We start from the raw sequence: 27,419 nt of genomic DNA on the forward strand, positions 1-27,419 counted from the left end.
GACACCTAATTGCTCTACGCATGCGTAAAGGGTAAGTGTTTGGAAGAAAGAGGGTGTTTAAGGGGTGAGAGATAAAAAAAACACTTAAAATCTTAAAAGCCGGGCATGATGGTGTACACATTCGTGTATATACATTTTACAGGAAAATTTAGTTTAGAATAAGTGTTACATGTATCCACTATAGAAGTTCTTCGGTATACTTAGTACCCATGTTCTTAGACTGAATATGTTCCCCTTTCCTCTTCCTCTCTCATATTCTCTATCATCACTTAGCCTCCCCACATGGTGCTCGCACCCCCTGCCAAACACCTTTTAGGTGGATCGCGGGGTAATTGTCAACGTATATTTATGTAGATGTATATTAAATGGGAGGGAATAAAAATGAACGTCAAACACTTATTCTACAGACCTGCAACATAATAAGACAAAGGTATTTTGTAGATGTTGATGCATTTACGAGGGCTGTTCAATAAAGGTTACATCTAAATAATACCTCGCAAGCCGCCGCAAGGGCGTGTGGCAGGAGACGTTAGGTCACCACCCGTAAAAGAATAAAACTGCATGCATAAAGAAACAAATTCATGCCAACCTACACCCACAGAGGCGTATATATCCATACAAAAACCTTTTTAACTTTCATGCATGCAAATAGTACACATCAATTAACACACACATGCATATGCACGTACGAATACTTATACCTTATGTCTACGCAGCCTTTGATCTTGTCCTGACTTGTTAACCGAAAGTCTTTACTACTTCTATGACTTTCATTTATTATCATTATGATTCCTAATTGTCCAGCTAAAGAACGGGTATTTGTATCCATCTCTCCTGGAGTATATTTCCCTTAGCTTATCTTTTTGAGTACAGTGCAGATGTAAATAAATTGGTTCATCTAAATTTACATCTAAATAATACCCATCAAGCCGCAGTAAGGGTGTGTGGCGGGGATTTTAGGTCACCACAATCCCAATCATGACTCCTCTACACCAAGAATTTCAGCATTTACAAAATTAATTACATTCGTGAGGATGGAGAAAAGTTAGTCATGTTTGAAGGTTTCAAAACAAGTTCGATGCATTTTCTTCGCTGGAAGCACCTCGGAAAGCCATGGAGAATTTTTCTGGCTCTTGTCACATACCCCTTCTTCCTACTGCCATTGTGTAAACGTCTTTGCCACGGCACGGAAAGTGTGAGGGTGAAGGGAGAGAAAAGGGCTGAAGGAAGGGTGTCCAAGCGCTTTCCAGGGAAAAATTGTTGGAAATAGGACGAAAAGAAAAGGGAGAAGGGTTACGAGGAAGTTGCAACCATATATACTGCCTGTCACTCGGGCCCAGCGGGAAACCACCAACTCGGCTAATCCCACGACAACACTGTTTCGCCCGATTCCAAATAGCCGCTTCTACCCGGAAGCCCTTGTTGACTGTAATGCTGAGGGTAGCAGCAGAATTTTCAAAGAGGTTGGCATGCGGAAATGATCGACCAATCCAAAATCAAAACTTAACTTCATGACTTATTGAGTCATTTTACTTTTACAAACTGGGCATGGAGAGTAAAAAATGTTTTTCATGTCCTTTAGACCACTGACCAATCTTGACAATCTTATTCACTATAGCTAGGGCCCCAAAGAAATGAAAGGGGAATGGATCACTTAGATATCGTCTCTCCTATATATACGCAATAAAAACAAGAGAGAAAGACACCATCACTGGCAGATTGAAGTAATTTTTCATCTTCCGCAATATAAACAATCATAAACTCTTCCAAACAGCCACTTCATCAAAAATATGAAAATAGGAAGTGTAGACCCAAATAAATACTTACGCGTTACCCTTACTCATGACATCTACTAGGTGAAACAAATACGGAGAATATACATCTCCATCTACACATTACCCCGCGAGCAAATGTGGCCGGGACGTGCTTGGACACCATCAGGAAAATAAAATGGAATCACATGAAAAACCAACAAAAAACATGCTAATAGCACCTCCACACCGACGCATGTTTTTAGTAGCCATCGATGGGATGTGCTCAACGGAGGTAGATGTAAGTTCGGACGTCCCCCAGGGCAGTGTTATAGGGCCACTTCTATTCTTAATACACATATGTATCCACCCAATATCCCGCAAGCCTCCGCAAGGGACTGTGGTGAGGGGCGTTATGTCACAGACAATGCATGCACAACCCCAATTATGTCACCTTTACACAAATATTAGTTTGATTATGCCCTCAAAAAATATTCACATGAAAGAAATCACTTACATGCAACAATATTGAATAATAAGATACGCATATCCAAATCCTGCTGTAGAACCGTTGAAAAATGGGGCTATTAAATTAAAAATAATAACACGCAGGATATGGACAAAGTAGATAAACTGCCAAAGCTAATTATCTCCTACGTGATTACTGCCATGTCTATCTCAATGGTACGAGGAAAACAACGACCTTCTAACTATGTCCGTTCTGCTATCTATTTACCTGATTTTACGTTGGTGATCTGATCTATTATAATAGGTCGGGGCCTGTAATGTGTCTTTCAATTCCTCAGGTATGTAACCTACCTCAAATTTATGCAGCAGATTTAAACTGTATTCAAGTCTATTATCAACTATTGGCTCTCATCCTACTTCTTCAAATAGTATCGTGACTCTGCTACCTTGTTCATCACAACTTTTAACAAACCTTTGCTTTCCGTTGCAATCGAACTAGTTCTAAAATTAAGCCTATTTCGTGAGAAACCCATACGCATGAAGCATAGTCTAAATGGGACATAGCTAACGTGAAATAATAAAACTCCTTGACCCTCTCATTACACTTCCCAAGTAGTATCCTTTTTATGAATTCCAACTTTTCATTTTCTATTCCACAAATGTGTTTTACCCAGGACATATCCTTAGTTATCGTTACACCAAAGTATTTTACCGATGCTACTATGTTATGCTGGTTCCCAGCATAGAATGTTTTCGGGTGAAATACTCATCCTCTTAAAGTTTATCGAAACACATGTAATTCTAGCTCCCATATCTCGCACCACCTCTGGATTGCATTTAGGTAGTTAGTTAATGATACTCTAACTTCATGACTGGATATTTCCCTATATATCCCTGCATCGTCAGCAAATAGACGAAGCTTACTGAAAACTTGAGACCCGATGTCATTAATGTATAAAATAAAAAATTGCCGACCGATCGTATGTATCGTGTATACATACGAGGGTGGTCTGAAAAGTTTCCGACCTCAGAAAATTTCAGAAAAAATGTCTTGTATCTTTGTTAGAAAACTTTTCAGACCACTCTCGTATTTATATGTATACGATATATTTATATATACACGACACACACGCACGCGCGCACACACACACACATATATCGCAAACAGTTGCGGCGGCTTGGGGTGTATCATGTAGATGTAGAAATGCAAGTATGTGGCATGCCTGGCGTTTTATTTATTTACGTAATACCCTGATGACCACCGCAAGGGTTCGTGGCAAGGGGCGATCACACACTGGATTACTTTCGAGCCAAAATACTCTTCCCAATTAGCGCGGCCGGACAGAGTTATTCGGATCTGATGTATAATTTCGTGGGAAAAATGACATTTAAATTTATTTCTGCACTTAAACCTACAATAAGGTGTTTAATCACCCCAGCCACCCACACACAAACAATGGCCTGCATGGTACCATCTAAAAGTAAAAATATGTTGGAAATCTCATCAGGTGAGTTACTGAGATAGGTTTTACGTCCTTCCGCCCGCAACGGAAGACCAACTCCAAACCCGTCCTCCCGTACTACTCCTTTCACTCCGCTCAAACGTTGGCTATTGTGTCACTGGTCGAATCCGTTCCTCGGGAGTCTCTGCCTTTCCGGGACGTAAGTCTTATCTCACCTAACCTGGAAACCATCGCAGTCCCCCCTCTCTCTTTCTTGGTCCCCTCCTCCACGTACTTCTCCCACGCCCACCCACAGAGCCCCTGGGTGGAAGCGAGAGTTAATAACGGGGAAGGGGCGTGGATTGCAAAAGAGTAGAAAGAGCGGAAGAAGTAGAATACCTGGTTATACCAAAAGCACCCCCTACCATATGTCCTTGCGATGGCTCGTGAGGAAGTGTATGGATGTTGATGAACACCACCGCAAAATATCAAACGCGAGATACTAACAACGCCACATATTCTCAAAACTTCATAGGTCATTGAATGCCTGAGGATTTTTCCAGATTTATTAAAAATATGAAGTTGATGTTACAGATGTAGTGCTCGTAATATAGGCTTATTTTTGAAATTCCGTTCATTGTATTGAGTAAGCATTGTTAGATCATTATATTTTTTATTACTTTCCCCCGTGACTCGTCTAATTGAGTCAAATTTCTCATAGAGTTTCGAACCTTATTCCCCCTCCTTCATTAATGTATGCCAAAACCATCAGTTTGTTACGATGTTTTCTTGTGGCACCCCTAACAATTTTCATCTCCTATTTCTCGTAAATACAGCTCGGCGTGGCGAGAATGGAAGGCAGAACGTGAGCGAGAGAGATGCGCTTGCCTGCCTGTTGCCTGGGCATTGCGTCACCATTCGCAATCTAGTTCCTTGAGGGGGAGTGAGACAAAGCGCGCCACTGGGCACGTAGCATCAGACCTACCAGCGGGGGGCCCGACCTGGAGAGGCGGGGGTCGGGATGGACAGGGAGGAGGAGGAGGGGGGCACAGTGGCGACAGCCAAGGCCTGCAAATCCCTCGGGACCGCGGGGTGTCCTGGAGACGGCGGGGGCGAAGTCCACGCTGGAGAAAGGGTTCCACGTGACCCGTCTGATGGCGGGGGAGAGGAGGCGGCCGCGTTGGGGGAGGAGGGATCGGTCACCGAGCACGAGGCGAATGGTGGGACTGCCGACGCCCATGACCACTTCCTAGAGGGACAGGTTAGAGTCGCAGCTCACTCCTCGACGCGCTCGGAGCCGGACGGATCGGAAGACACACTCATAGGATTCGAGGTGTACGGAGACGAGGAAATGACGAACGGTCTGCTGTCGGGTGTCACGGGGGGAAGTGGCCGGGTCGAGTACTTCAGGGATCGAATCAACGACTACGGGTTCCAGAGCTGGGAGGACACGCCATCCGCGCCGCAAGCTGCATCCTTCACCGTCACCCCATATTACCCTGCGTATATATCTCACCAATTCCCTCAGGCACCACCGCAGCAAGATGACTTCTACAAGGGAGGTGGAGGGGGCACGATGGGAAATTTCGGTGTGTATAGTACCGGTACTGTTGGTATCGATTTTGTTGGGCACGGCAAGGTGCCCTCCCGGTATGGAGACGTCATGGGCACATCTGGTTACACGGTCGAAGATCATATTCCACAGCAAACGAATGGCTATCAACATTACACTTTGCATCAGCAGGACCAGGCGGACGTGTTCTGCCACACTCCATCGGTTGTTATAAACCACACCGGGGGTAGGGCGTCTGGAGATCAACTTCCGCGATCGCAATGCGACGGAGTGCATCCGAGGGCTGTTAATATCAATAGTGAGGATCAGGTGCACTCTTGGGGTAATGCCCCAATGCAAGCGAATCCGTCGCTGCCGAGTGACGACGCAGTATGTAGGAGACATCGATGCCTGTCACATGGATTCTGTGGTTCGACGAAAACCCCCGAAAGCCAGCTCTGTCATCTGGTGCAGTCCTCTAAGGTGCATCAGTGGATGGCGGGTGAGACGGGCTCGTCTTCGTCGAGGGGAATGGCTAAATGCGGATCAAGAGAAGAGAAGGCGTTGAAAGGCAAGGCGTCGTCCACTAAGCAGTCGAAGCGTCATCCATCGCAGGATTCTACACGTAGAAGGAGCTCAGTCATTTCCTCCTCTAGTAAGTACCGTAGTGGAATTGCATATCTGGACTAACTAATACTTGTGTAAAGGTAACATGATTTGGTTTTGCATGTGGTTTTATTCTAGTTAACCCGCCCTTGCGGGATATTGTGTGGATGTAACTATTCCAATTTAATTAGTAGTTTCGTTTGGATAAGATGTTTGTCACATTTTTCTGTTATTAGGCGTATTTATGGTTTCTGCAGAAATAGTCTTTTCGTTTTCAATAAATTCATTTCTTAACCTTAAGGCCTAGGCTCAGGTGCATTGCTGAGTGACTCTGGTTTGGATGGATTTCCTTATAACAAATAGATAAGCACTCGAAAGCAATGATGTTCTGTCCTCAACAATCGCTATATCGAAGATTAGATGTCTGCAATCAATGATTTGACACCGCTCCTTGCTCAATTCGACGCGACATTTAGCCGGATGGCGGTGTGTCGTGTAAATAAAACCGTAGAACTAATGCATTTGTGAAATGTCTATCCTGCATTATTCGAATGCTACCCGACTAGTGACAGCGTTGCATGTGAGTCCATCTTTTCAAATGGGTTGCCTTATTTACCTTCATAATATAGTCAGTGGAGTAGTTACTAAAAGTGTAACATTCGTAATTCGTATAACTTATGTTGCACGAATGGTGCCCGGTCGCCCCTTCTTCCACTTGCCTTTGGTGGATCGCGAAGTGCCGTGTGTTTGTTAAAGTATTGGAGATTATGTAGTATGGCTCGTGACCCAACATCCCCTGCCACGCGTTCTTGAGACGGCTTTCAGGGTATTGTAGATATGTAGATATTGGGCCTAGTTTTTTTGCTTAGGCAAGGATTACCAAAGGGTATGACCCTAAAGCATTTTGTATGAATAGTTATATTATATTTTGTTTTGATTTACGCAAACAGAATCCATTTCGATATTTCCTTTTTAGTTGGGAAGCTTAAGGAAATTACGAGCATTTAATTTCCACATATTTTGATTACATATTTAAAAAGGTCCTTGGTGGGAGTGGACCATGTTCTACACCTACATAATGCCCCGCAACCCTCCGCAAGGGCGTGTGGCGGGGGGTGATAAGTCACCACTCGTAAATAGGACACACATATCCACATAAAAATGTGTGTATGGCAGGGGGTGCAAGCACCATGTGGGATGTTTAAAACAATAAAGTCGAGGAAGACGTCAGATCAGAGTGGATCGCATTTGTTTGGAATCCTTTTGGGCGGAGGGAAAAGTTATCAAAAGGTAGTGGTAAAGAAACATGTGATTGACTAGAATATTAGGAATGATACAATACTCTTACAACCTTTTGCTATTCCTTATTATTAGCTTCTATATTATTTTAATTTACTAGAAAGACCCCGTAGAGGGTAAAATTAACTCTTGCTTTAAACTACGTTGAACGCTAACATGTACCTGTGTGCACTTTGGTATGGGTTCTTCATATGAAAACCACGTTGCACGCCCTTATCAGAGATTTTTAGTGGAGATTTCTTCTTTCCCTTTCCCTCGATAACTAAACGCAGTCTCCATAATCACTTATCCTTTCCACCTGGTGTTTATTGTAACCCGGCCAAATACCTTTTTGGTTGATCGATGCTTTATGTACATCCCTTTAACATCAGTTTTAAATTGCATTAAATTGAGTCTTAATCTGAGTTTGGTGTCATCTAATGCGCCTTATTTGGTGGTTCACCAGGGATGAAATCCGTGTAGATAATTATTATTTCAGAAAATATTTTTTTCAGCTTTTAGAAATATAAACTTTATCTATTTAAAATGCATTCTGACATGATCCGATGGACCGAGATTATTTGAGTAGAAAATACCATTTAATCCACTTCATGATTGACAGGAGTTCATATTTGTGGGATTGATATCTACTTATCTACATTTGCATAATACCCCGCAAGCCGCCGCAAGGGCGTGTGGCGGGGGGTGTTAGGCCACCACCCGTAAAATAATAATACATTTTATTTGTCCAGCGATCAAATAGTTACAACTGTTACACTTGATATAAGACACGTCAGGGGGATGTAAAAGAGAACAAAAACAAATGTAAAATTAACTTATCCATGGAAACCTACACCCACAGTGGCGTATGCATTCATGCAAAAATCCTTTCAACTTACACACATGCAAATACATAAACGATCAACTAACAAAAAATTGCACCTTATAATGTAGTAAAACTGTATTCAATAACGTGCAAGCTTGAATTTGACGAGTAAGAAGGCAAAATTCCACTACCACATGGACATGCAGCATACAATGGTTTACTCCCCCAAGAACAAAGATAGGGAATGTGACCCTACACTGCAGGTAGCGGGAGGGTCTCTTACTCTTAGCTTATGTGTAGATGTCCGACGGGTATGACGCACGTGTTACCTTAGGATTTATTATTTGTAGAACTACACTGACATATTCAGGGTTAAAAATGGCATTAATTTCATGAAGCACGTTTCCGGCGTCTTTACCGAAGCTAGAAGTTGAACGTAGATATATTTTGCTGTACATTCGTTCACGATAAGTATTTTATTCTATGATATTATCTACATCTACATCTACTCAATACCCCGCAAGCCGCCGCAAGGGCGTGTGGCGGGGGGTGCTAGGACACCACCCATAATTTAGAAAAGAAAAATAATAAAAAAAAATCGCATGCAATAACGACAAAATCATATATAAAAAAAAACATGGCATACATTCATGCATGAACACTTACACCCCACACACATGCAAACACTCAAACTACCAACTAACATACACATGCACCTGAAAGTATACCTAACATCTCTATAGTGTTTAATTTTGTTCCGACTTGTAAATTCAACGTTTTTAATATTTCTAAACTGACTTCGGTTTCTTGCTATTATGATTACTGATTGTTCGGGGAAAGAATGAGTATTTGTACCTATCTGTCTTGGAATCTATCTCCCTTAGTTTATCTTTGTGGTCTGATCTACCTAAGTAGTGTGGGGCCATTATAATTCCTTCAGTGTCATATTTAAACTCGTTTGTTCTGAACCTTTCTAAAAGTCTAAGCCTCGCTTGTTCTCTCCGCACTTCAAGTGGTTCCCAGCCTAAATCCCCTAAGAGACCTGTCACACTTGTGTTTTTATCATAACAATTTTTAACAAATCTAGCGGATTTTCTCTGGACTTTATCTAATTCTTTTTGCCAAATTTTCTCCCACGGATCCCAAATACTTGCGGCATATTCCAAATGAGGTCTAACTAGAGCAAAATAACACCTCTCTTTAACTTTTTCATTACATTTCTCCACCACCCGTTTTATGAAGCCAAGTTTCTTTAAAGCTGATCCGCATATTGTCCTGATATGTGCTCCCCATGAAAGGCGTGGTGTTAGAACAACCCCCAAATATTTAACTTGATTTGCCGTAGTCAATACTGAACCCTCTATTTCGTAGTTTATATCCTGTTCCTCGCTTCCTTTATTCCAAAATTTCAAAACTGCACATTTATCTATATTAAGTGTTAATCCCCATTTATTGCACCATCCCGAGATATTGTCTAAGTCTCTAGAGAGTAGCTCGCGATCTAGTTGGCTCCTTATTTCCCTGTATATCACCGTGTCGTCAGCAAATAACCTTAGATTGCTACTAACGTGTGTGCTTAAGTCATTTATGTATATTAAGAACAGAAGAGGCCCTATTACACTTCCCTGGGGGACGCCCGAAGTAACATCTCTCTCCGTTGAGCACAACCCATCTATGACTACTATTTGTTTGCGGTTTGACAAGAAGTCCCTAATCCAATTAATTATTTTCTCATTGATCCCATAGTATTTAAGTTTGTGTAACAATTTATTGTGTGGGACTTTGTCGAAGGCTTTTTTGAAATCCAGGAATACTGCATCGACTTGGGTGTTGTTTTCTCCCGATCTAAGTATATCGTGAATGAAGAGACCAAGTTGTGTTTCGCAAGATCTGCTTTTCCTAAATCCGTGCTGGTTGTGGATTAGTATTTTCCTACTATCAAGAAATTTCATAATGTTAGTGACAATAACGTGTTCCAATATTTTACAAGAGATCGATGTTAAAGAAATGGGTCGGTAATTGGTTGGTTTATCCCTATCGCCGCCTTTATAGATGGGAGTTATATGGGCTAGCTTCCAGTCGCGAGGCACTGAGCCTTCTTCTATCGATTTTAGAAAAACAATATGTAAAAATGGGGCAATGTCGTCAGCTAATTCCTTTAATATTCTAGCAGGTATTTCTTCCGGACCAGGTGCCTTGTGTGCTTTGATACTACGGAGCAGATGTACTATTCCCTGCTTGGTCAGTGTAAGATCGCTCATGTGTTCCCCGGGTGGGTGTGGAGGATCGTTTGGTGCGTTTGTGTTTTTGTTGTAGACGCTCTGGAAAAAATGGTTTAAAATATTTGCCTTTTTCACGCTATCTGTAATGATTTCTCCATTTTCCGTCTTCAAGGAGTGAACAGTGGGACGTTTACCCTGTATTTCCCTAACATAGGACCAGAATGACTTTGGATTTTCCTCAAGATATTCGCTTAGCATTTTAGATTTAAAAGAGTGTAGTGCTGTGCACATAATACTTTTCGTCTTCCTACGACATTCTTTTAGTAGCTGTTTGGTATTATGAACGTATTATGGATATTATGAACGTATAAGGTATTTAGTTTGAAAACCTATGAATCCCTTGCTACATTCCTATCAGCTTACTAATAGTATTAGCATCAGAAATTGGATCTTATTTGGGAATCAGTTTTGTGGCACATGAGAATGAATATTAAACTTAAAAGAAGTGAGCTTAATTCAACGTAAATAAGTCAACCTCTGACACACCCTACCCTAGGCTTTGGGGTAGGATGTAGAAAATAAGTAAATGTTTATGAATTTTCGGACTAACGTAATTCTCTTCCGAATGTCTACTGCATCAGAAGTGCCGAAATAGCGTCTAGACTCGATTTATGTATTTTGTGTATTTTTATGCATATTTTATGTATATTTTATGTACTTTAGGCCAACCTTTCTACGTCTACAGCTATCTGTATGGCAACTCCTACAGCTGCCGCAAGGGCGTGTGGGCTTACCGTACATATATGAGAAATATTCCTGTGTTCACATGCATAGAATACAGCGTTCCTCGTTAGTAAGGCCGCGAAAATTGTTTCAACATAAATACGGTCAGTGGCTCTATGTACATGGATATGCTATCTTGTCGCACTTCTCAAGTTAATCATGATCCTTCTTCCGATTCAGTTAGTTTGCTTAATAACACCGAGGGATTTGTCGAGAGCATTGCCGACGGGTCATCACTCATGAGGCGAACCTCCTCTGCACTGTCAAAAGAACACTCTGGTACCTAACCCTTTCTTGGCGACCGTATTCGCGTTGATCTCTCCCATTCATGGTCACCTTCCCACCGCCGTCCCCTACCGCTGCAATACACTTCGCTAGCTCGCCGTCGTCCCCCGACACACTCCGCCCCCTTCATTCCTCTCCGGAGACGACGCGGCGCGTCCCTCCCCATTCCCCTCGTCGACCGTTTTTCCGCTCGCGACGTGCATTAACGCTCGATGCTTTGAGGAGCCTCATTTACTTGTCTGGCATCCATGTCTCGGAGCGTTCGCCGCTGCCATAGATATGTACTGACTGCCTTGGAGCTCATTGCCTGTTAAGGGTGCGAACGGGAGATGGAGCGGCCATTACGACCCAATCATTCTTTAGAAGGATTTAATCTTGGGGGTTACTGAGACCACCAATGGAAGGTATACTTCGGTTTAACCATTTGGAAATTTGTATTTGATAGTATCCGCCTTCCTGCGAGGCGTGTGGAATCAATGAAGAATTGTTTATAACCGTGACCGCAGCGAGAATGCAGCAAAGTGGGCGTGTACTAGTAGCTCGGATGGCGAACTAACTGGATGCCACTTCATTTATTTTTCCTTCACTGCATGTAAACCCAACCCATAGGAAGTGGGTAGTTCACTAGAACTACCTACTTCCTATGTCCAGAGAAAATTTTCTGTGTCCGCAATGTAACAGTGACACGCCAATTGATTAATGTGTAAATCGGCTCGAACTTTAAGTATCCGTTAAGGATGAACATGCTTTTGTTTCTTTTCCCGTTATCTTTCGCATTTATACATTGCGCATTCTTTTTATGTCACGTGACTTCGTTAATTTTTTCATTTCCTTTTACTTTGTACTTAGATCTTTATTTTCGGGAAATTCAGCGTGTACAAATAACGTTTTATTCGTTTTATCGTCACCACTGGGCAGTGGATCGGATTTTTCTTCAATTCTGTCTTTTACTAGAATTTATTTATATTTATCAGTGGATTATAGTTAGGTTCCGAACCCTTTTGTGTATGTGCCGATTGGTTATTTTCCATACTATGGCTACCAACATATGGAGTGAATATTTGATAATATATCATTATGCAGAAAAAAATGAACTTGTTTTGGGAATGTCATTTGTACGAATATATTTGAGGAATGCGGCTTTGTACGCAAAGAGATGCATGATTCTACCGATTATATGTGCTTCAAGCAGAGAACGGTGATATAATCTCCTTAGTACCTCTCCATTCACTAGCAGGTATAAGTGATTGTTATGGCAGCGAAACATCTGAGGAGCTAACTCCTTTAACCCTCGAATTCAAACTTATTTTTGCGCTAAGGTTAGTTAACAGCAAAAAGATAGTTTATCTTCATCCATTCTCATGTTAATTTGATCGCAGGTATCAACATGCATTTGGTTTTGTTCTCTTTACGGGCGGTGACCTAACACCCCTGCCACACCCCCTTGCGGGACATTATGTGTAGATGTAGAGATATAAGCATGTATCTGCGTGCGACGAGGGACATTGGCCTGGTCTAATAATGAAAACTTTCTCAAAACTCAGTATTTATTATCATCTTTGCCATTACTGTTTTCATGATGAAAATACCAAATTTTGACTGTTGTAAGAAGAGCAAAGGACGATTTTGAAATTTCCTTTTCAGGCATTGTTACTTTGAGACCGTGAGCGATGAATAGCCGTGTGTAACGGAGGAGGCTCCAAAAGAACTTAAAATTTGACGATTTCCGCCTGCTGATATTCGAACGGAATTTGGATGTTGGTTGCACTCATAACAAGCAATGCGAGAGGAAAACACGCTCTTGGCGAAAGACGCCCTTGTTTTTCACCTCTAGCGCCAGACCGAATTCGAGCAGGAATTGGAGGTCAATGTCACCTGTTATTATCGGGTCAACGGTTCACTCTTGAATCGACATATCAAAGCGATACTACTTCTGTTCAATTTTCTGTGTATTTACATGCTATCAGGTCATAATTATCCAATTGACGTCAAGTAGGTAACTCTACAATAAGGATGATGAGGAGTTGGGATGGATATTCTTGGCTTTGAAAATTCGGCATAATTTTACTAACCAAAAACGGCTTCTTCTAAGAAGAAGATAAAGCGAAATTCAACTTAAGGAGTAACTTACAGATGTTTTCTATCGATGATTTAACCTGATTTGGGTTTTTTGGGCAACCTAACGCTGCAAGCTTTTAATGTTTAAGAGAAGAGATAATCGTGCATGAAGATGACATTCTAAAGTACTACATATTTCACTGACAGCGTGCGACTATATAATCTTTTGATTTAGAAGTTCCATCCCGAAATAACAAACAATATTTACTGATGAATTCATTGAAATTAAAACGGTTTCTACCTAATCGAGAATGGCTCATAATTACGAGATGCAACGACAACTTGTATGAGCATCTTGGATGAGAAAATGAATGAATTGCCAGAAAGTTACGGTGAAATATAATGTCGTACGTTAATGATGATAAGCAGGAAGGAATAAGCGAGTTACAAAATGAGTAGTCTGGATACATATATGATTAAATCATAATATTGAATGTACTTACTAAAATATCAAAACTTTTGTCGCTAAATAGCAACATCCTCAAATTTTATGCCCTAGCAGCAGAGATCCACATCGTTGGATTTATTTCGCTAGGAATTTTCTTTCTCCTATGATCGAATAATATTGTGTGTTTAGTTGTAATCAACCTGTTCTTGGACTGCTGATGTATCACCGAAGCATGCAAAAATTATCTTGAATTGACATTCTGCTAAATTTTCATTGAATTTGCTTGTTTTTCTTCAAACCGATACCGGTTACTCGTATGCGTTTTCCGTTAGATCTTTATATCATTAAATTTAGCGTTCGAAGACAGGTGAGAAACTTCGTTTTTCTGTTTTTATGAAAATTATGTACTCTTAGATTTATCCATTTGTTTTAGAAATCCATCCTATCGATATCTAATCAAAATAATGTTTGTCCCATTATATATTTATATTGAAAAAATGCCGGTTATCGTTGCAAAAAATTTCCGCAATCTACCTTGACTCTTCTCAAACGAGTAAGCGTACGGTAAACCTCAGTCCAACAGGAGTTTTACGAGTGCTCCGACGGATTCGTTTCGTTAACTTAGCTCTTAGTTTGATCTTCGAATGCAGCTACACCAGAAATTTTCTCAAAACTAAGACCTACGCACCCTCGCGTAACCTTGTAGCATAGTTTGGTAATAATGATTGTTCACGGGAACCAGCATTCCCGACACCTCACGTGTCACCTAACGTGACATTTTTTGTGTTCGCTCTAAATTTCGAAATTCCTCGCCAGGTTGCTCCTTGGTGATATGAGCAGGGGGTGGGAGTGTTGAGTAGAAAACTTATTTCGTGACGAACTGGAAAGGAAGTTTTCACTCATTTTAAAAGCCAAATGGCGATAAAATTTGAGTCAACGAAAATGTAAACGTGATAGTGAGATAGTGAAGAGTATTTTGTGGAAACGAGGAAAGCGACTGCGTTGGTTTTTCATTCTACGTTGTATGATGACGGGACAGAATTTCAGGTTTTACTTGCCAGCTGCTCTTAAGTTGTTTTGTTTCCTGGGGGTAGGTACCAAGTATTCACTTACTCTTTACTTTATATTTACCATAATCCATAAAATACAGCATTTGATCCCTGTAAACAACACTTCTGAAGTAGGTTATCTGTATCCAGGACGGATTACACCCGTAACTATGATATGCTTAATCTTTAAATATCATATAACCATGTTTTATGCAAACAGTAGAATTAATCAAAGATGAATAATACCAGAAGAAACATAATTTTCCATAAAAGAATAAATAAAATGATTGTGTATCAGTAGTCATGTCTCACTTATGGTACGTGACTTGAACTGTTCGTGTGCTGTACATGCATCGTGTACCCTGCACGCACCTTTCCGGTGGCTCGCCTTTTCTTATGTAGATGTAATAAGCTCAGCTTAACAAAATACTTAATGTATGACAGAATTTGTAGTTACCAAAATTTAGAGCATAATTTTCCGCAATATTTTCGATGAAAATACTAATAAGGAAAACCGATGGAGTCATTTAAATACATGATCGTATATAAAGCCGAATAGCAGAAAATGCAATGGAATTTTTATCTAATCCTGGGAGAGTATTTTGTTGTATCTTGAATGGTTGCAAGAATATGGTTTAAGATCATTCGCCTAAATCAGGATTTGAACCAGTATTCACACTACTTTTTTGTTTTTATTGCAATACCTTGGCCATGGCATTTGTAATGCTGAACTTGAAATAGGGATCTCCTCGCCACAAATATAACCCTATATGAAAATCAACTGTTTCACTTAGTCGTTGCAGTTCCAATATAGTTATTTTTCACAAATTTAATTGTATTTACTAATCAAGTGAAGATGCATTTTGTTAAAACTAATTTTTTCGGTGACAAGCAAGACCATCTCTTACCCGAAGGTCGCTTTGAGATTTGAGGATAAAGTGTATTGAGAGGTTGAATTCTCACCTCCAGGGTAGGGGTTCCATTCCATTCTTAACCCCGTAGTTTATTTGTTCCAGCACAGAGAGAATCAAATTGCTTAGAGTTAGCTGGGGTTTCCCAAGGTAATCGCCGAACTTTGAACCTGGGACCCCCCGTTATATAGGCGAATCATCTATGCGCTACGCTAACGTTCTCATTTTCGTGACAATATACTCTTTTTATTGCGCTTGTCTATTGACACTGCAGCTGATTATCTCGTTTGGTATTTCTTAGATCGTACGTTTTGTAGTCCAGATAACGCCTACATTGAAAGTAAGAGAGCAAAACTTTCGCCAATTATGTATTTGCAATATTAAGCGAATGGCCTTTTGACGTAAAACCTAAACCAAAGAAAACCTTGGTTTATTTATGATATTATTTAAGTAATCAGGATCCTTAAGGGGATCGAGATGGTGCAGTGGCTATCGTACTGGCTTCCCACCCTGAGGGCCCCGGTTCAAATCCCGGCGGTATTGAATATTTTTCAATGATATCTCGATCCCTACTTGAGGTGCTTTGTGGAGGATACTTTGAGTGAGTACGTCGTCCGTTGGATGGGACGTAAAGCTGTGGACCCCTAGGCGCCTTTTGTAAATAGTAGGCAAATGCTGATGCCGGGTTTCTCTCCACCCTTCATCCTTTCCTGTCCATCCCTAATGGTGCAAATGACCTCAGCTGTCGGTCGCCTCCCCTAAATAATACTTCTACTAATAAGATCCACAAATGCATACATTAACTTGGAGTGGGTGAAGTATTTCGATGAATAAAAGGTTAACGCTGATATCTACATTCCACGTGTGCATTAATTATACAATATAAGATAACTTATACACTCTGGATGTATTAAGATGTCTCAATGCATGTTGGGACTTATCCCTCACATGTCTCCTCAATGTTTCCCATTTCTGGTGCACAATTTGAACTAAGCTTTCATGACTGGGATGTATTTTTCTGGGAAATGTTGAGGGGCAACCTTCGAAAACACGAATTTTTAAATGGATGACAGTTCCTAGTTAATGCATCACAGGGACATTGGGTCTGACATGAACGGGTTGGGGATGGTCACTTAGCTTTGAGTTCTTAGTCAACTACTGCCTCTAGAGAGCCCTTCCTTGCGTTTCACAAGTGTGGGCAGATTGCCCGTTCTAAATCATAAGGGGGCGGGGAAGTTTTCCCGTCTGACTGAGACACGGAATGTCTAGTTTATAAGAACGTGTTATGTTTTGTGCCATTGATATGTTTTCCATGGGTGCAGAGTGATTTTTAAACTCAATAGCGAATATATTACGCTGAACGCGTAGTAAATTGCTGCAGGTACTCGAAAGTAATTCATATTCTATATGCTATTGATTTTTCAGATTCCAATAGTTTCAAAGTTGTGGTGTGAATCCAATGTTTTATCCATAAAAATTTTCTATATACATACACATACACACACACTTGAAAAATCTGAGCAATCAATAACCGGCTGATTAGTATCACAAGATAATTTTTTCATGGCTGAAAAAATTGCAAAAATGCGGGATGAGGAAATTATGAATAGTAATTTTTTGTATATACATATATATATATATATATATATATATATATATATATATATATATTCTAATGCATACTGTTATTTAATAAAAGCTTAGTTATTCAATTTATAAGGAATATTTTCGCTTTTGGAATGAAAACCTTTACCTACATTCGTTTGTAGTGACCGTTGCCAGGGCAGTGAGTAAGAAAAATATTTCACTTCCGGGATAAACACTTTTGCGTAGCGAGGCATGCGGCCGCAAATTTCCAGGAATTCTCTAATCACCCAATTGGGTTTTCACCCCTAGCCATCTCACACGCTATGCTCCTGCCACCGCACGTTTGACTTCGTGAATGTCCGCGCTCTTCATTTGGGATAACCTTCTCCAAACTTGCCGCTTCATTATTTCACTTTCGAGCATGAAACTTTTCTTTGAATATTCTTTCTGTATTAGATTTAAAATTATATCATAAATTAATGTCATTTTTGGCATGCAGTTTTCGAATTCAAGAAAATTGTCTGATAACAGTGACATCGTAAATTCAGTTATTTTTGCAGTGGTAGTAAAATGAGCGTAAATTGCCTCTTTTGGAATTATGCACTTATTTTACGGGTATTATGAAAAAATGTTGTTTTCTTCACATTGCTTGAACTCATAAATGGACGCAGTAAGTTTTTCCCCATTGTTAATGTCATTTTTGGGCCAGCGTATGAGAGTGTAAATCCAAATTAAATCAGTTCTATTTGGCATCGGAAATACTCGTTTTCCTTAGCGTTCGAATTTAAATTAAGGAAGAGACGAAGAATGGAACATGCGGTCATAATCAATTTTAAAGGGAGTTTATTCTTCCGTTAATAAAGGAATACAGCGGCCGTAATTATAGCGGGAGGGTTGGGGCCACGATTCCTGCTTTCTATAGAAAAGGAAATAAGTTGAGCGAGTTGGCTCGGAAGATCGGTTGGAATATGCTTTTCCTTTCTTTTTGGGGGAGCGAGGATATCGCCGCCTCCTCCCATCCTCCCACGGGAATATTCTCCGCCTCCTCCCCCGTTACCCTTACTCGGCTTCCACTCCCAGCATCGCCCCGCATCATTCCTTTGTTTCCGTTATTCTTCCCGTATCGTTCTTTTGAACGAACTCCACCTTCCGGCGGCGAGCCTATGGCGCTCCCCTTTTTGCGATTTCCCGAGATGGGAAAAAAGCGGCCGAGAAAGAGGATAGAATGGGTGGAGGGAGACCCCTTCACCTCCCTCCCCCTCTCCTTCCCCGCCCACTCCTCAAATCTCCTCCACGAATCCCTTCCCTCCTCCTCCACCCCTCATCACTCTCTCTCTCTCTCCCTCACTCGTTTTCGCTCCTCTTCCTTCCGTTTTCTTTTGTTGGAGCCGTAAGATGTTGGCTGGGGGAGGGGGAAACGAGGGGGATGGAGGAGGGCACAGGAGAGGGAGAAAAAAATAGGAAAGGGCGTTTCGGGAAAATGGAAGGAGTGCTGAGGGTTAACGGGGAGGGGCGGAATAGAAGGGAAAAAAGTTCCTTTTCCTGGATCCATGCGAAGGGTGCGCTCTCTCCTTCTATCTCTCTTTTTGACTTTTGTTTTATTCATAAACCTTCTCCCTCACTTCCCCGTCTAACTCCTCTCCGATGCCGTCAGCCCCAAACCTTGCCTCCTCCTCTATCTCTACTCGGCTTACCGCCGCCGACACTTCCCACCCTCTCGTCGCACTCCTATTGCTATCCATCCTCCTCCCCGCCTCTTATTTTCTGCCCTCCCCTTAGGACAAGTGGCAAATACGCATCTATGATCGTTGGATTGTTTTTACAACTAGATCGGCGGCAAGAAGAGAATGGCAGCATGTTGATTGCGTTCCAGCCTCTGAATATACAGATCGTTGATTGATACGCTCACCTCTATGGCTTGGTATTGACGTGACTTCGACATGACACGAGGAATCGTAAAATTTGATCCTTGCGATGCATTTTATGACGTTGCTAACATGTCATCGTGAAATTCAATGCTTTTATTGAGCACACCTAACTCTTTCTATTCCCAGTCGCCCTTCTACGAAGTTATATTTATTCTTCTTGGAATAAGTGACTCTGGAATCGATTTTTTTCTTTTGCCTCGGTTTCGCAGCTTAAGTTCAAATCAAGGCTTAATATTAATACGCTCATTTAAGTATATAAGGTGTTTTAGTCTAAGGAAAAAAATTCGCAATGTGACTTTTGACACCAAAGTCGTTACTTCAGTTTTTTTCAGACCTAAGTGGTTTAACTTGTTTAAATTTAATAAATGAAAAATATCTTTATATATGTATATATTTTTGCATGGATGTATATTTGGGAAAAATTGATTTTTGTACGCAAATCTAATATTTATAAGTTTCTGAAGAGAAATTATTGATGGAATCTCAAATAATTAAGTTTAGAATCTGAATTTGATAGGCGTTCATTTAAATACTATTGGAATGCCGTCCCTGTTTACCATGTGCATTTTTCTATGAAATATTGGTGTTATGAAATTTGATTAACCTGTTTTCCATTATTTCAGATTATGATGGAAACAACCCGAATGGACAAGGCGACTCTTCTCCGAGCACGTCAAGTACCTCTGCCATCTCTACCACATCACATTCACCGAAGCGAGCTCGCACTGCCTACACAAGCGGGCAGTTGGTGGAATTAGAGAAAGAATTTCACTTCAACCGGTATTTGTGCCGTCCGAGGAGGATAGAAATGGCATCCCTCTTAAATTTGACCGAAAGGCAGATCAAGATTTGGTTTCAGAATCGCCGAATGAAATTCAAGAAAGAGCAGAGAGCCAAGCAGGGAAACCCCCCAGGCGCCCCAATGAGCGAAGGAGTCCAAGAATCGGCCCTTCAGGTGTCTCTTAGTCAACAAATTGTTTCTCCTCATCAGATACAGATTGCTTCTCCGCATCAGATGGTGTCCTCATCCTCGTCTCCAGTCAGTTCTGCATCGCCTTTCTCTCTCGCAGATGCGTCACCAGGCAGACCCTCCGAAGTTGATAACAAGCCCAAGGCAATTGTTCCCTCCAATGCTGACGTTGCTCGGGCGACTGTAGGCGCGGCACCCGAACACCCCCTTAATAGCACCTCCGAAGGTGATGGGAAAGGACCTGACAGAAGTATTCAGAGCGATTTCGATATAATCATGGCCGAGAGCCCGAGGATTCCGTCTCGAAGTCAAGAAGGCGTCGACAGTTTATTCAGTACAAGTAGTTCAGAAATGACGTTCACTAACGTCTCCAACTTGGGGGAAACATACACTTCTGAAAACAATGGTGTGCACAGTCAATCAAATGCGGTGTTCAGCCAAAGTATTTTTACTCCGAGCAGTTACAGCAAAAGTGTCTCCGAGACACATGAGGATCTGGTGACTTCAACGGTGGAATACAGAGGTGGGTTTCGCGGTAGTCCATGCGGACCTAATCAGTTGGGATATGTATCCGATGCGGGAATGACGTCAAATTCTCTCACAGGTACTGGTGCACCCAGAAGTATGACGATGTGTATTGAGCCAAACTCCTACACACAGGGAAACGATAAAAAACTACTGTCTACGACATTCTCTCAACACACACATGGAATTTCCAACTCTTTCTCAACACAAATATTTCCTGCACAGTTTGCATATAGAAACAAAGATGAAAAAGGCCAAGAAAGCCAGCCATGGCCGCGGAGAGATGACTTCGAACAGCCTGCCCCTCCCGATGCTAAAACAACTGCTGGTATAACGGTGAATAGTGTGACTTTTGGCACCAACGGATTTGGACAAGCCGCGATAACGAATGAGCAGAGACCGGATGGACAGTTTTGGAACCCTCCGTTGGAAAACCTTTTACTTCAATCATCAGGAGAGACTTTATTTAGACAACCATCGCCTTCCAGTCTTATTGAACTGTAGATTCGCGCCTAAAAAATTAATCTTGGCGATATTCCCATGTTTTCACTCCCTTGAGGTTATAGTGTGGTAAGTCAAATGACTTCCATATATTCTGGTGGTTTTGAGGAGCTCAAGTAACTTTTAATGCATAATGATTGGACAAGGTCTCGTCAATGCACCAGTAAGAATGTTATTCCTTGAGTGCTTAAAACAAAAATTAATTCATAACAGGGTATAATGGCTTTAATACAGTATCATCTTAAATGAGATATAAGGTAATGAAGTGTTGTGATTGACAGCTATTCTTAAGACAAATCCCAAGTTTAACGATGTTTATAGGACATACAGGGTAATCTTCTCAACTCATTGGAGTGTAAAGTATTTTGACTTGAAATAATTTTTGATATTTTGAATTTCCATTGCAATGTTTTAACAACTCCAGCATCTATATTGATAATTTCTTTGGTTTTGAAATTTTGAATGCAGCTCCAGATTATTTATGCATAAAATAGATCCAATGAAATATCCAGAAACCCAAAGGTAAATGCTTTTTTGGCAAATTTTTATAATCATTTTAAACATGTATTGTCTTTTTCTGCCTATTTTGATGAGTTAAATCTGTAAGTGAATAATTATTACTTAATTAAGTTCATCAGTGAAGCAAAATATGGTGTATCAACATTTTTGACTACTCTCTAGTTTTACCTGTATGTTCAAGTGTCTATTAAGTGGTTGTTTTATATTTGGGCAGTAAAAAACCAATGAATATCTTGTAAATTTAATTAAAGAAAAGTTTTTGATCATGATTTTCTTTTATTAAATACTTCTCCACTTACCACCTCGAAATAAGAAGCTTAAAGTATTGGCCAGCGTACATTTCGGGTAGCACTTTCAGTGGGACTGTCTATTTCACATGGGCCATCAATCAACTGCGCGAAACAAGCACTCACCCAGAGGTGTCTGTTTTTTATATCGTCGTCGGGAGAAAATTTTAAACCCGTATAATACCTTGATCCCGAACATAAACGGATTGGAGTTTCAAAGATTTAAGGGGAATTTTCTTCGCTTAGCATGAGAGGGAAGGGAGGATACTAGCAGAGGTTCAACGGGGGAAAGGGAGGAGTTCAAACCACTCACTGTAGCTGGAAGAGATGGAAGGTGTGGCGGGAAATTAATCGCGGGCGAGAGGGATGGAACGGTGCAGGACGCTCGGTAGCACTGTTCCCGTATCGAACGGTACAGCGGCAGAGTGCACCCTTAACCGGAAGAGTGACTCGGTGTGCTCTCCTGCGCCCGAGACGGAACGCGATGAAAATTTGGTAATTACGAGGAGGAAAAATATATAAGAAGGGGGAAATGAACGGGAGACGTGGCCGCTCTTTTAAGAGAATCACTCGGGCAAAACCCGGATGCAATCCTCGAAGGGGGGATGACGTAGCTCATGACGCTGGCGGGAGAGGGAGGAGGGTTTAGTGTGTGACGAGGGTAGGGGCGGAGAGAGAGCTGCTCCTAGGGTTCGGGAGAGGGGTCCATGATTTCCATTCGCCGTCCATCCATCTTTCCCAGGCTGACAGAGGCGGCGGCAGTTGTCAACGCAGCGCCCTTTGCGTTGTAGCGATGACGTGGCGGGGCAGGACGAGAGGAGGGTCTGGTAAGGGTCGAGGAGGGAATAAAAGGTGTCGCAGGAGGTGTGGCGGGCGATATCAAGGCGCATTGCAATGGGAGGGAGATTCTTCCCAGTGCTGAAAATTTCTTTATTGACGTTATCGAGGTAAATGCTTCTAAACTACGGGATAGATTGGGCATTTGCAAGAGTATTAGACAATCTGAGAAAATAGTCCATTGCATTAGTTATTTATATGTAAAATCACAGAAATCTACTAACTGGATATATTGCATACCTTTCTGAGAGTTTTCATATTGGCTTTATGAATATTATGTCGTTATGGGTGCAATGTCCATGTTGAAACAGAAAATTGTTGAAGTTATTACTGTATAGCAATGTACTCTTCGAAGTATGAATTCCATATTTACCCTTTGTGTTTGCGTGTTTCTTAGGTCATTTTGACGTTTCAACGTGATAAATTCCGTGATAAAAGAACGTTCGATGTGGGTTATCGTACCATTTTGGGTTGTTAAGGCAATTCGGAATGAATTTTACTCATACTCTATCCTGGAAATGTACGATTATTTAATTTCTATCATTATTTTCCAGTCAAAATTTTCGCATGTTTAAATATTAAAAAGAGATAATACTAGAATTTTTGGAACAGTTATATGGTTATTAAAAGAAATAAATTATGTCCGAATATCGCATTGAAAAATTGTGATTATCTTTCCACTATTATCTGGGACACTATATATAGTTTACGCATTGCCATGTACCAAAATATTTAAGTTAAGGGATCCGTTGTCATTGACTCTTACAAAGAAACGTGAGTGAATGGATGAGGGGGCGATCTTTCAGGTCGTTGAATATAAAGGCAGCCATTTATGGGGGAAAACGGTATCCCCTTACCCTCTTTTTTACTTTCTTCCCGCCAGGTGGCGCCTCGCGACGTAAGTTTTGGTGGACGTGACCAGCTATTCGGAGCAGATAGTCTTTTTCATTCTCCCTTTTTCTCTCCCCAGTGTCAAAATCTTTTTTTACGACTTCCACTCAAAAGTTTACTCCTGCGCTGTCTCGCTAGAGTGCTTAACCTCATTCCTGAAGTCTTTTGGAGTGGACAGGAACCTGAATAATGATCGCTAAATGTTTTAATCTTCATTTTTCTCTGACTTTGAATTCCGCAGCCCTCGATGGATTATTATTTTACTGAGTCTCCATATGAGCAAATAGGGTAATTCTTACCGTTGCAAATTTCTACTATGAATTTTTATCCATTGTGAGCTTCATGTTTAAAGTGGTCTTTGCCACAAACATATTTAGCGCTGTCAAGAATGTCTTCTGTTACTCATTTTTAAACGGGGATATCTCTGTTCCTTAGGGCTAGTATTGCACATTGCTGTTTACTGCCAAGTAGTACTTCCCGGTAAACAGCTTACTAGTAAATCACCGTGAAGTAAAGCCGTCATGACTGAAAACTTTTTTACTGACGCCAATGAATTATGCAGAACTAAATATGTGAACATTTTTATCGATTGAAATCAGTGAAAGCCACTGTAAAAAAGATTTCTTAATGCATTGTTTGGGCGTAACTCGTATTCGATTCGGCCTATATGAAAAACTGCAAAAAAAGTTTATCACTTTAAAAAGTATTATTGGTGACGTTGTTTTGAACATCTTCTGTTCAAAATAAAATTTAGTATTTGGTCGAAAAAAACTCCTTGCTGCCTCGTCAAAAATGCACGAACTCTTGGAATGACCTCTTCAGGCTTTGACACTTCTCGACAGTATACGGGAGGGGCGCGTGTTCACGAAACTGAGGAGTGCGCACAAGAGGGAACCTTCAACAGAGCAGAGGGGCGCGGCAGGGATGAGCGAGAGAACGCCGCTGGGGTGAAGAGGTGCGAACACAGTTGTGCCCGCTTGGATGAGACGCCCGGCTGCCAGCGGCTGGGAGGAAGACGGTCCTCCCCGTGCGTCGCCCGCGTCACCCCCTCCTTTTCCCCAATGCAAAGGGAGGAGGCGATGGAAGATGAATATTATTTCAATATTTGACAGTTTCCCGCCTCCGCCGTCGCAACTTTCTGGCGCGCACGAACGCCAGGATCTTGTGAGTGGGGGCCGGGGGAGACCGTGCTTAGCTCGACGGGAACAGAGGGGAGGGTACCCGCCACGGGATTGGAGGAGGAAGGGGCGAAGGCACTGGGGAGGAAGTGGCGGCAGCAATCGAGAAAGGAGGTAGTTTCTTCGGATAGTTTCGGGGAGCTTTAAAGGTAGACGAAGTGAAAAAAATGGATGGGAATACAGAGGCCGTTTTTTCAGACTTTTATTTCACGAATAAATATTTTTTAAGGAATCAAAGAAAATGGTAGGGAAGTTAGGTTGGGCGTGCTGCGTGGAATTTGGGCTGGAAGATGGAGGGAGGAAGAGAGGTGCAAGTGGAGGGAAAGAGGAGGAACTGCTCCTGTCAGCTGGCCGGAATTATTGTGATTATGCTAATTCTCAGGCTTCGCCATCTTTTATAGAGGCGGAGGAGGAAGGAAGGGGTTGTGTGGCAAGGTGGTGGGAGGAAGGTTGTCGGCTGGAAAGGGAAGCGGTTGAGAAGGCGTTCCGTGGGTTTCCTTGGTGAAGGGGAGAGGGGTCTTTTGGAGTCTGCGGGGGTGTTTGCGGGGTGGTCACGATTTATGCCGTCGGGGTGTGCGGCGGTGAGATGGTGGGGATATGACGGGGAAGGAGCGACGGGGGCGGGTAGGGGACCAGGGTTTTAGGGTGTGCTGGCACTTTCGGAGGAGGGGGAGCCGGAAGAATTTTGCGGAGTCTGTTTGGAGCACAGTTTCACGCCCATGTACCCACCACCCATAATTTTCGCGGAGCCCGCGGGGCGCACCGCGTCGGTAACCGAAAACCTTCTGACGCCCTCGCAGGCGTTCCAACATTTAAACTAGTATTTTTCCTCGGCCGACCCTTTCCCCTCTCTCTTTCTCCGGCACTTCCATTTCTAGCCTCCCAACAAATTCCCTAATACTCTACGACACATTTAATCCTTTAAGGATTCGCCTATTTCTTTTTTCTTACTTCTTCTTCATCCACATTGTCCTTAGTTTATCGTCCTCCTAACTCCTACCAGTATTTCCACTTTTTCATTCTCTTGGATGTATGAATTGTCCGCGTATAAGTCATCATAAATATTGCCTTGTAAAATATTCAATTGTTCCCGGCTCATATTTGTGAATTATTAGCCATTGAAAAAAGCGTTAAAAAAGGTTTTCCAAGTTTATAACATAAAGTTATTAAATAGCTTTCAGATAACGACCATTTTAAAGCAAATTTCTTCTACTACCAGGACCTTAAATCAATAAATTAAATCGATGTTCAATTTACAATAATACTTTGGTTTTATAAATTAAATTAATCATAAAGAATGAATAATTTCTAAATTTGCAATCATAACTGAACTCTTTTCGAACCATCAAAACTCACCGAACAGACGTTATGAGGAGAGTATGGCTGTTGCTGATGAGATATAAGGTTTTTTACTCTTGAAATATTTTAACTCTCAAGGGATAACGTTTCGTTGCTGAATGCTGTATTTTAGTGAAGTTCCATTTAGTAGAAATATTAATATGAGCTGTAGTCTACCGACTTATGGCTGCTTTTTGATGGTCCCTGGCTTTACAACGCATCGATTTCATAAGCCCTAACATGCAACAAAATATACATATATCCCGTACAATAGCTGATTCCTATGTTTTACATACTTTCTACCTTCTTTAATTACACCCAAAAGGCCCATTCCTTTCCTCCCTATACCTCACTTTCTCAGCATTCACCCCTCGATTATCATTTTCCGCATCGTATTGCTAGACATCTCTTATATTTTAAACATGTCTCGGACTTCGTTCGTTTTCCTTGCCTTCCATTTTTGTTTCCCCATTTTTACCCATACCTCGAAATCCACAACACCCTCATATCTATAATCTACGCAATTTCTTGCCCCAACGTCCAAGCTTCCGAGCTATACAAAACGACTTTTCATGTTTAATCTCTCGCAAATTTTGTCTTTGCATCTAGTCATAAGATGCCATCCATCAAGGCCCACTTCTTTGAAAACAATTATTTACCTAATTCAATTCTTATTTCAATCTCCCTACTACTCTATCCACTCTCCAAAACACTTCCTAAATAGAAGAACTGTTCTTCCTGTTCTAGTTTATATACCCCAACTTTAATGCTTACTGAGTATCATTACCTTATTTTCATATGATTAATTCTCGCACTATATTATATCACGCTGATTTTGTAATGTGCTAAATTAATGATTATAACCCTTTTGCTTAATAGCTAATGTTTTATCATTTTATAGTCTAACTGATTTTAAGAGGTCCTTAGCAGATTCCATTCCAGCCATCAGACTTTCCCGTTCCTCCCTTTCCATTTCCTCCTCATCAATATGGTAAAGAACAGATGATAATTGAAATCCCTGTCTTACTCCCCTGCCTACCACTACGCATTCCGACTTTCATTTTTCCTATTCAAACCGTTATAGCCTAAGACTGGTTCCGAATAAGTTGTATCTCCCTCCACCCCTATCTTCTGCAAAATATGCATTCTTTTTTTCCAATTTACTAAGCTGAACACCTC

General features: G+C 41.3%; 1 protein-coding gene and 1 long non-coding RNA gene across 2 annotated transcripts in view; both read left to right on the top strand.

Annotated features, from left to right (window-relative positions):
* Window positions 1–4,552, top strand: part of LOC139690111 (uncharacterized) — a 142,098-nt gene extending 137,546 nt beyond the window's left edge. Inside the window, exon 3 of the long non-coding RNA XR_011701450.1 lies at window positions 4,498–4,552. This is a non-coding gene — a long non-coding RNA (uncharacterized lncRNA). The remainder of the gene's footprint in view (window positions 1–4,497) is intronic.
* Window positions 4,553–4,682: 130 nt separating this feature from the next.
* LOC139689981 (uncharacterized) lies at window positions 4,683–21,785 on the top strand. Its single transcript, XM_071587140.1, has 2 exons — window positions 4,683–5,868; window positions 19,818–21,785. Exons 1-2 carry the CDS (start codon window positions 4,683–4,685, stop codon window positions 21,191–21,193), a joined length of 2,562 nt encoding a protein of 853 aa, XP_071443241.1. The 3' UTR covers window positions 21,194–21,785.
* The last annotated feature ends 5,634 nt before the right edge of the window (window positions 21,786–27,419 follow it).

The sequence above is a fragment of the Hetaerina americana genome, unplaced genomic scaffold (assembly GCF_022747635.1).
Source record: "Hetaerina americana unplaced genomic scaffold, ioHetAmer1.1.p SCAF_3, whole genome shotgun sequence".
Taxonomy (NCBI): Eukaryota; Metazoa; Arthropoda; class Insecta; order Odonata; family Calopterygidae; genus Hetaerina; species Hetaerina americana.

What these genes read in the sequence shown, in the direction of transcription:
- LOC139689981 (XM_071587140.1), top strand. Translation starts at nt 4,683, where the DNA reads ATGGACAGGGAGGAGGAGGAGGGGGGCACAGTGGCGACAGCCAAGGCC. An exon ending in CTCAGTCATTTCCTCCTCTA is followed by an intron (nt 5,869 to 19,817) that starts GTAAGTACCGTA and finishes CCATTATTTCAG; the next exon opens with ATTATGATGGAAACAACCCG.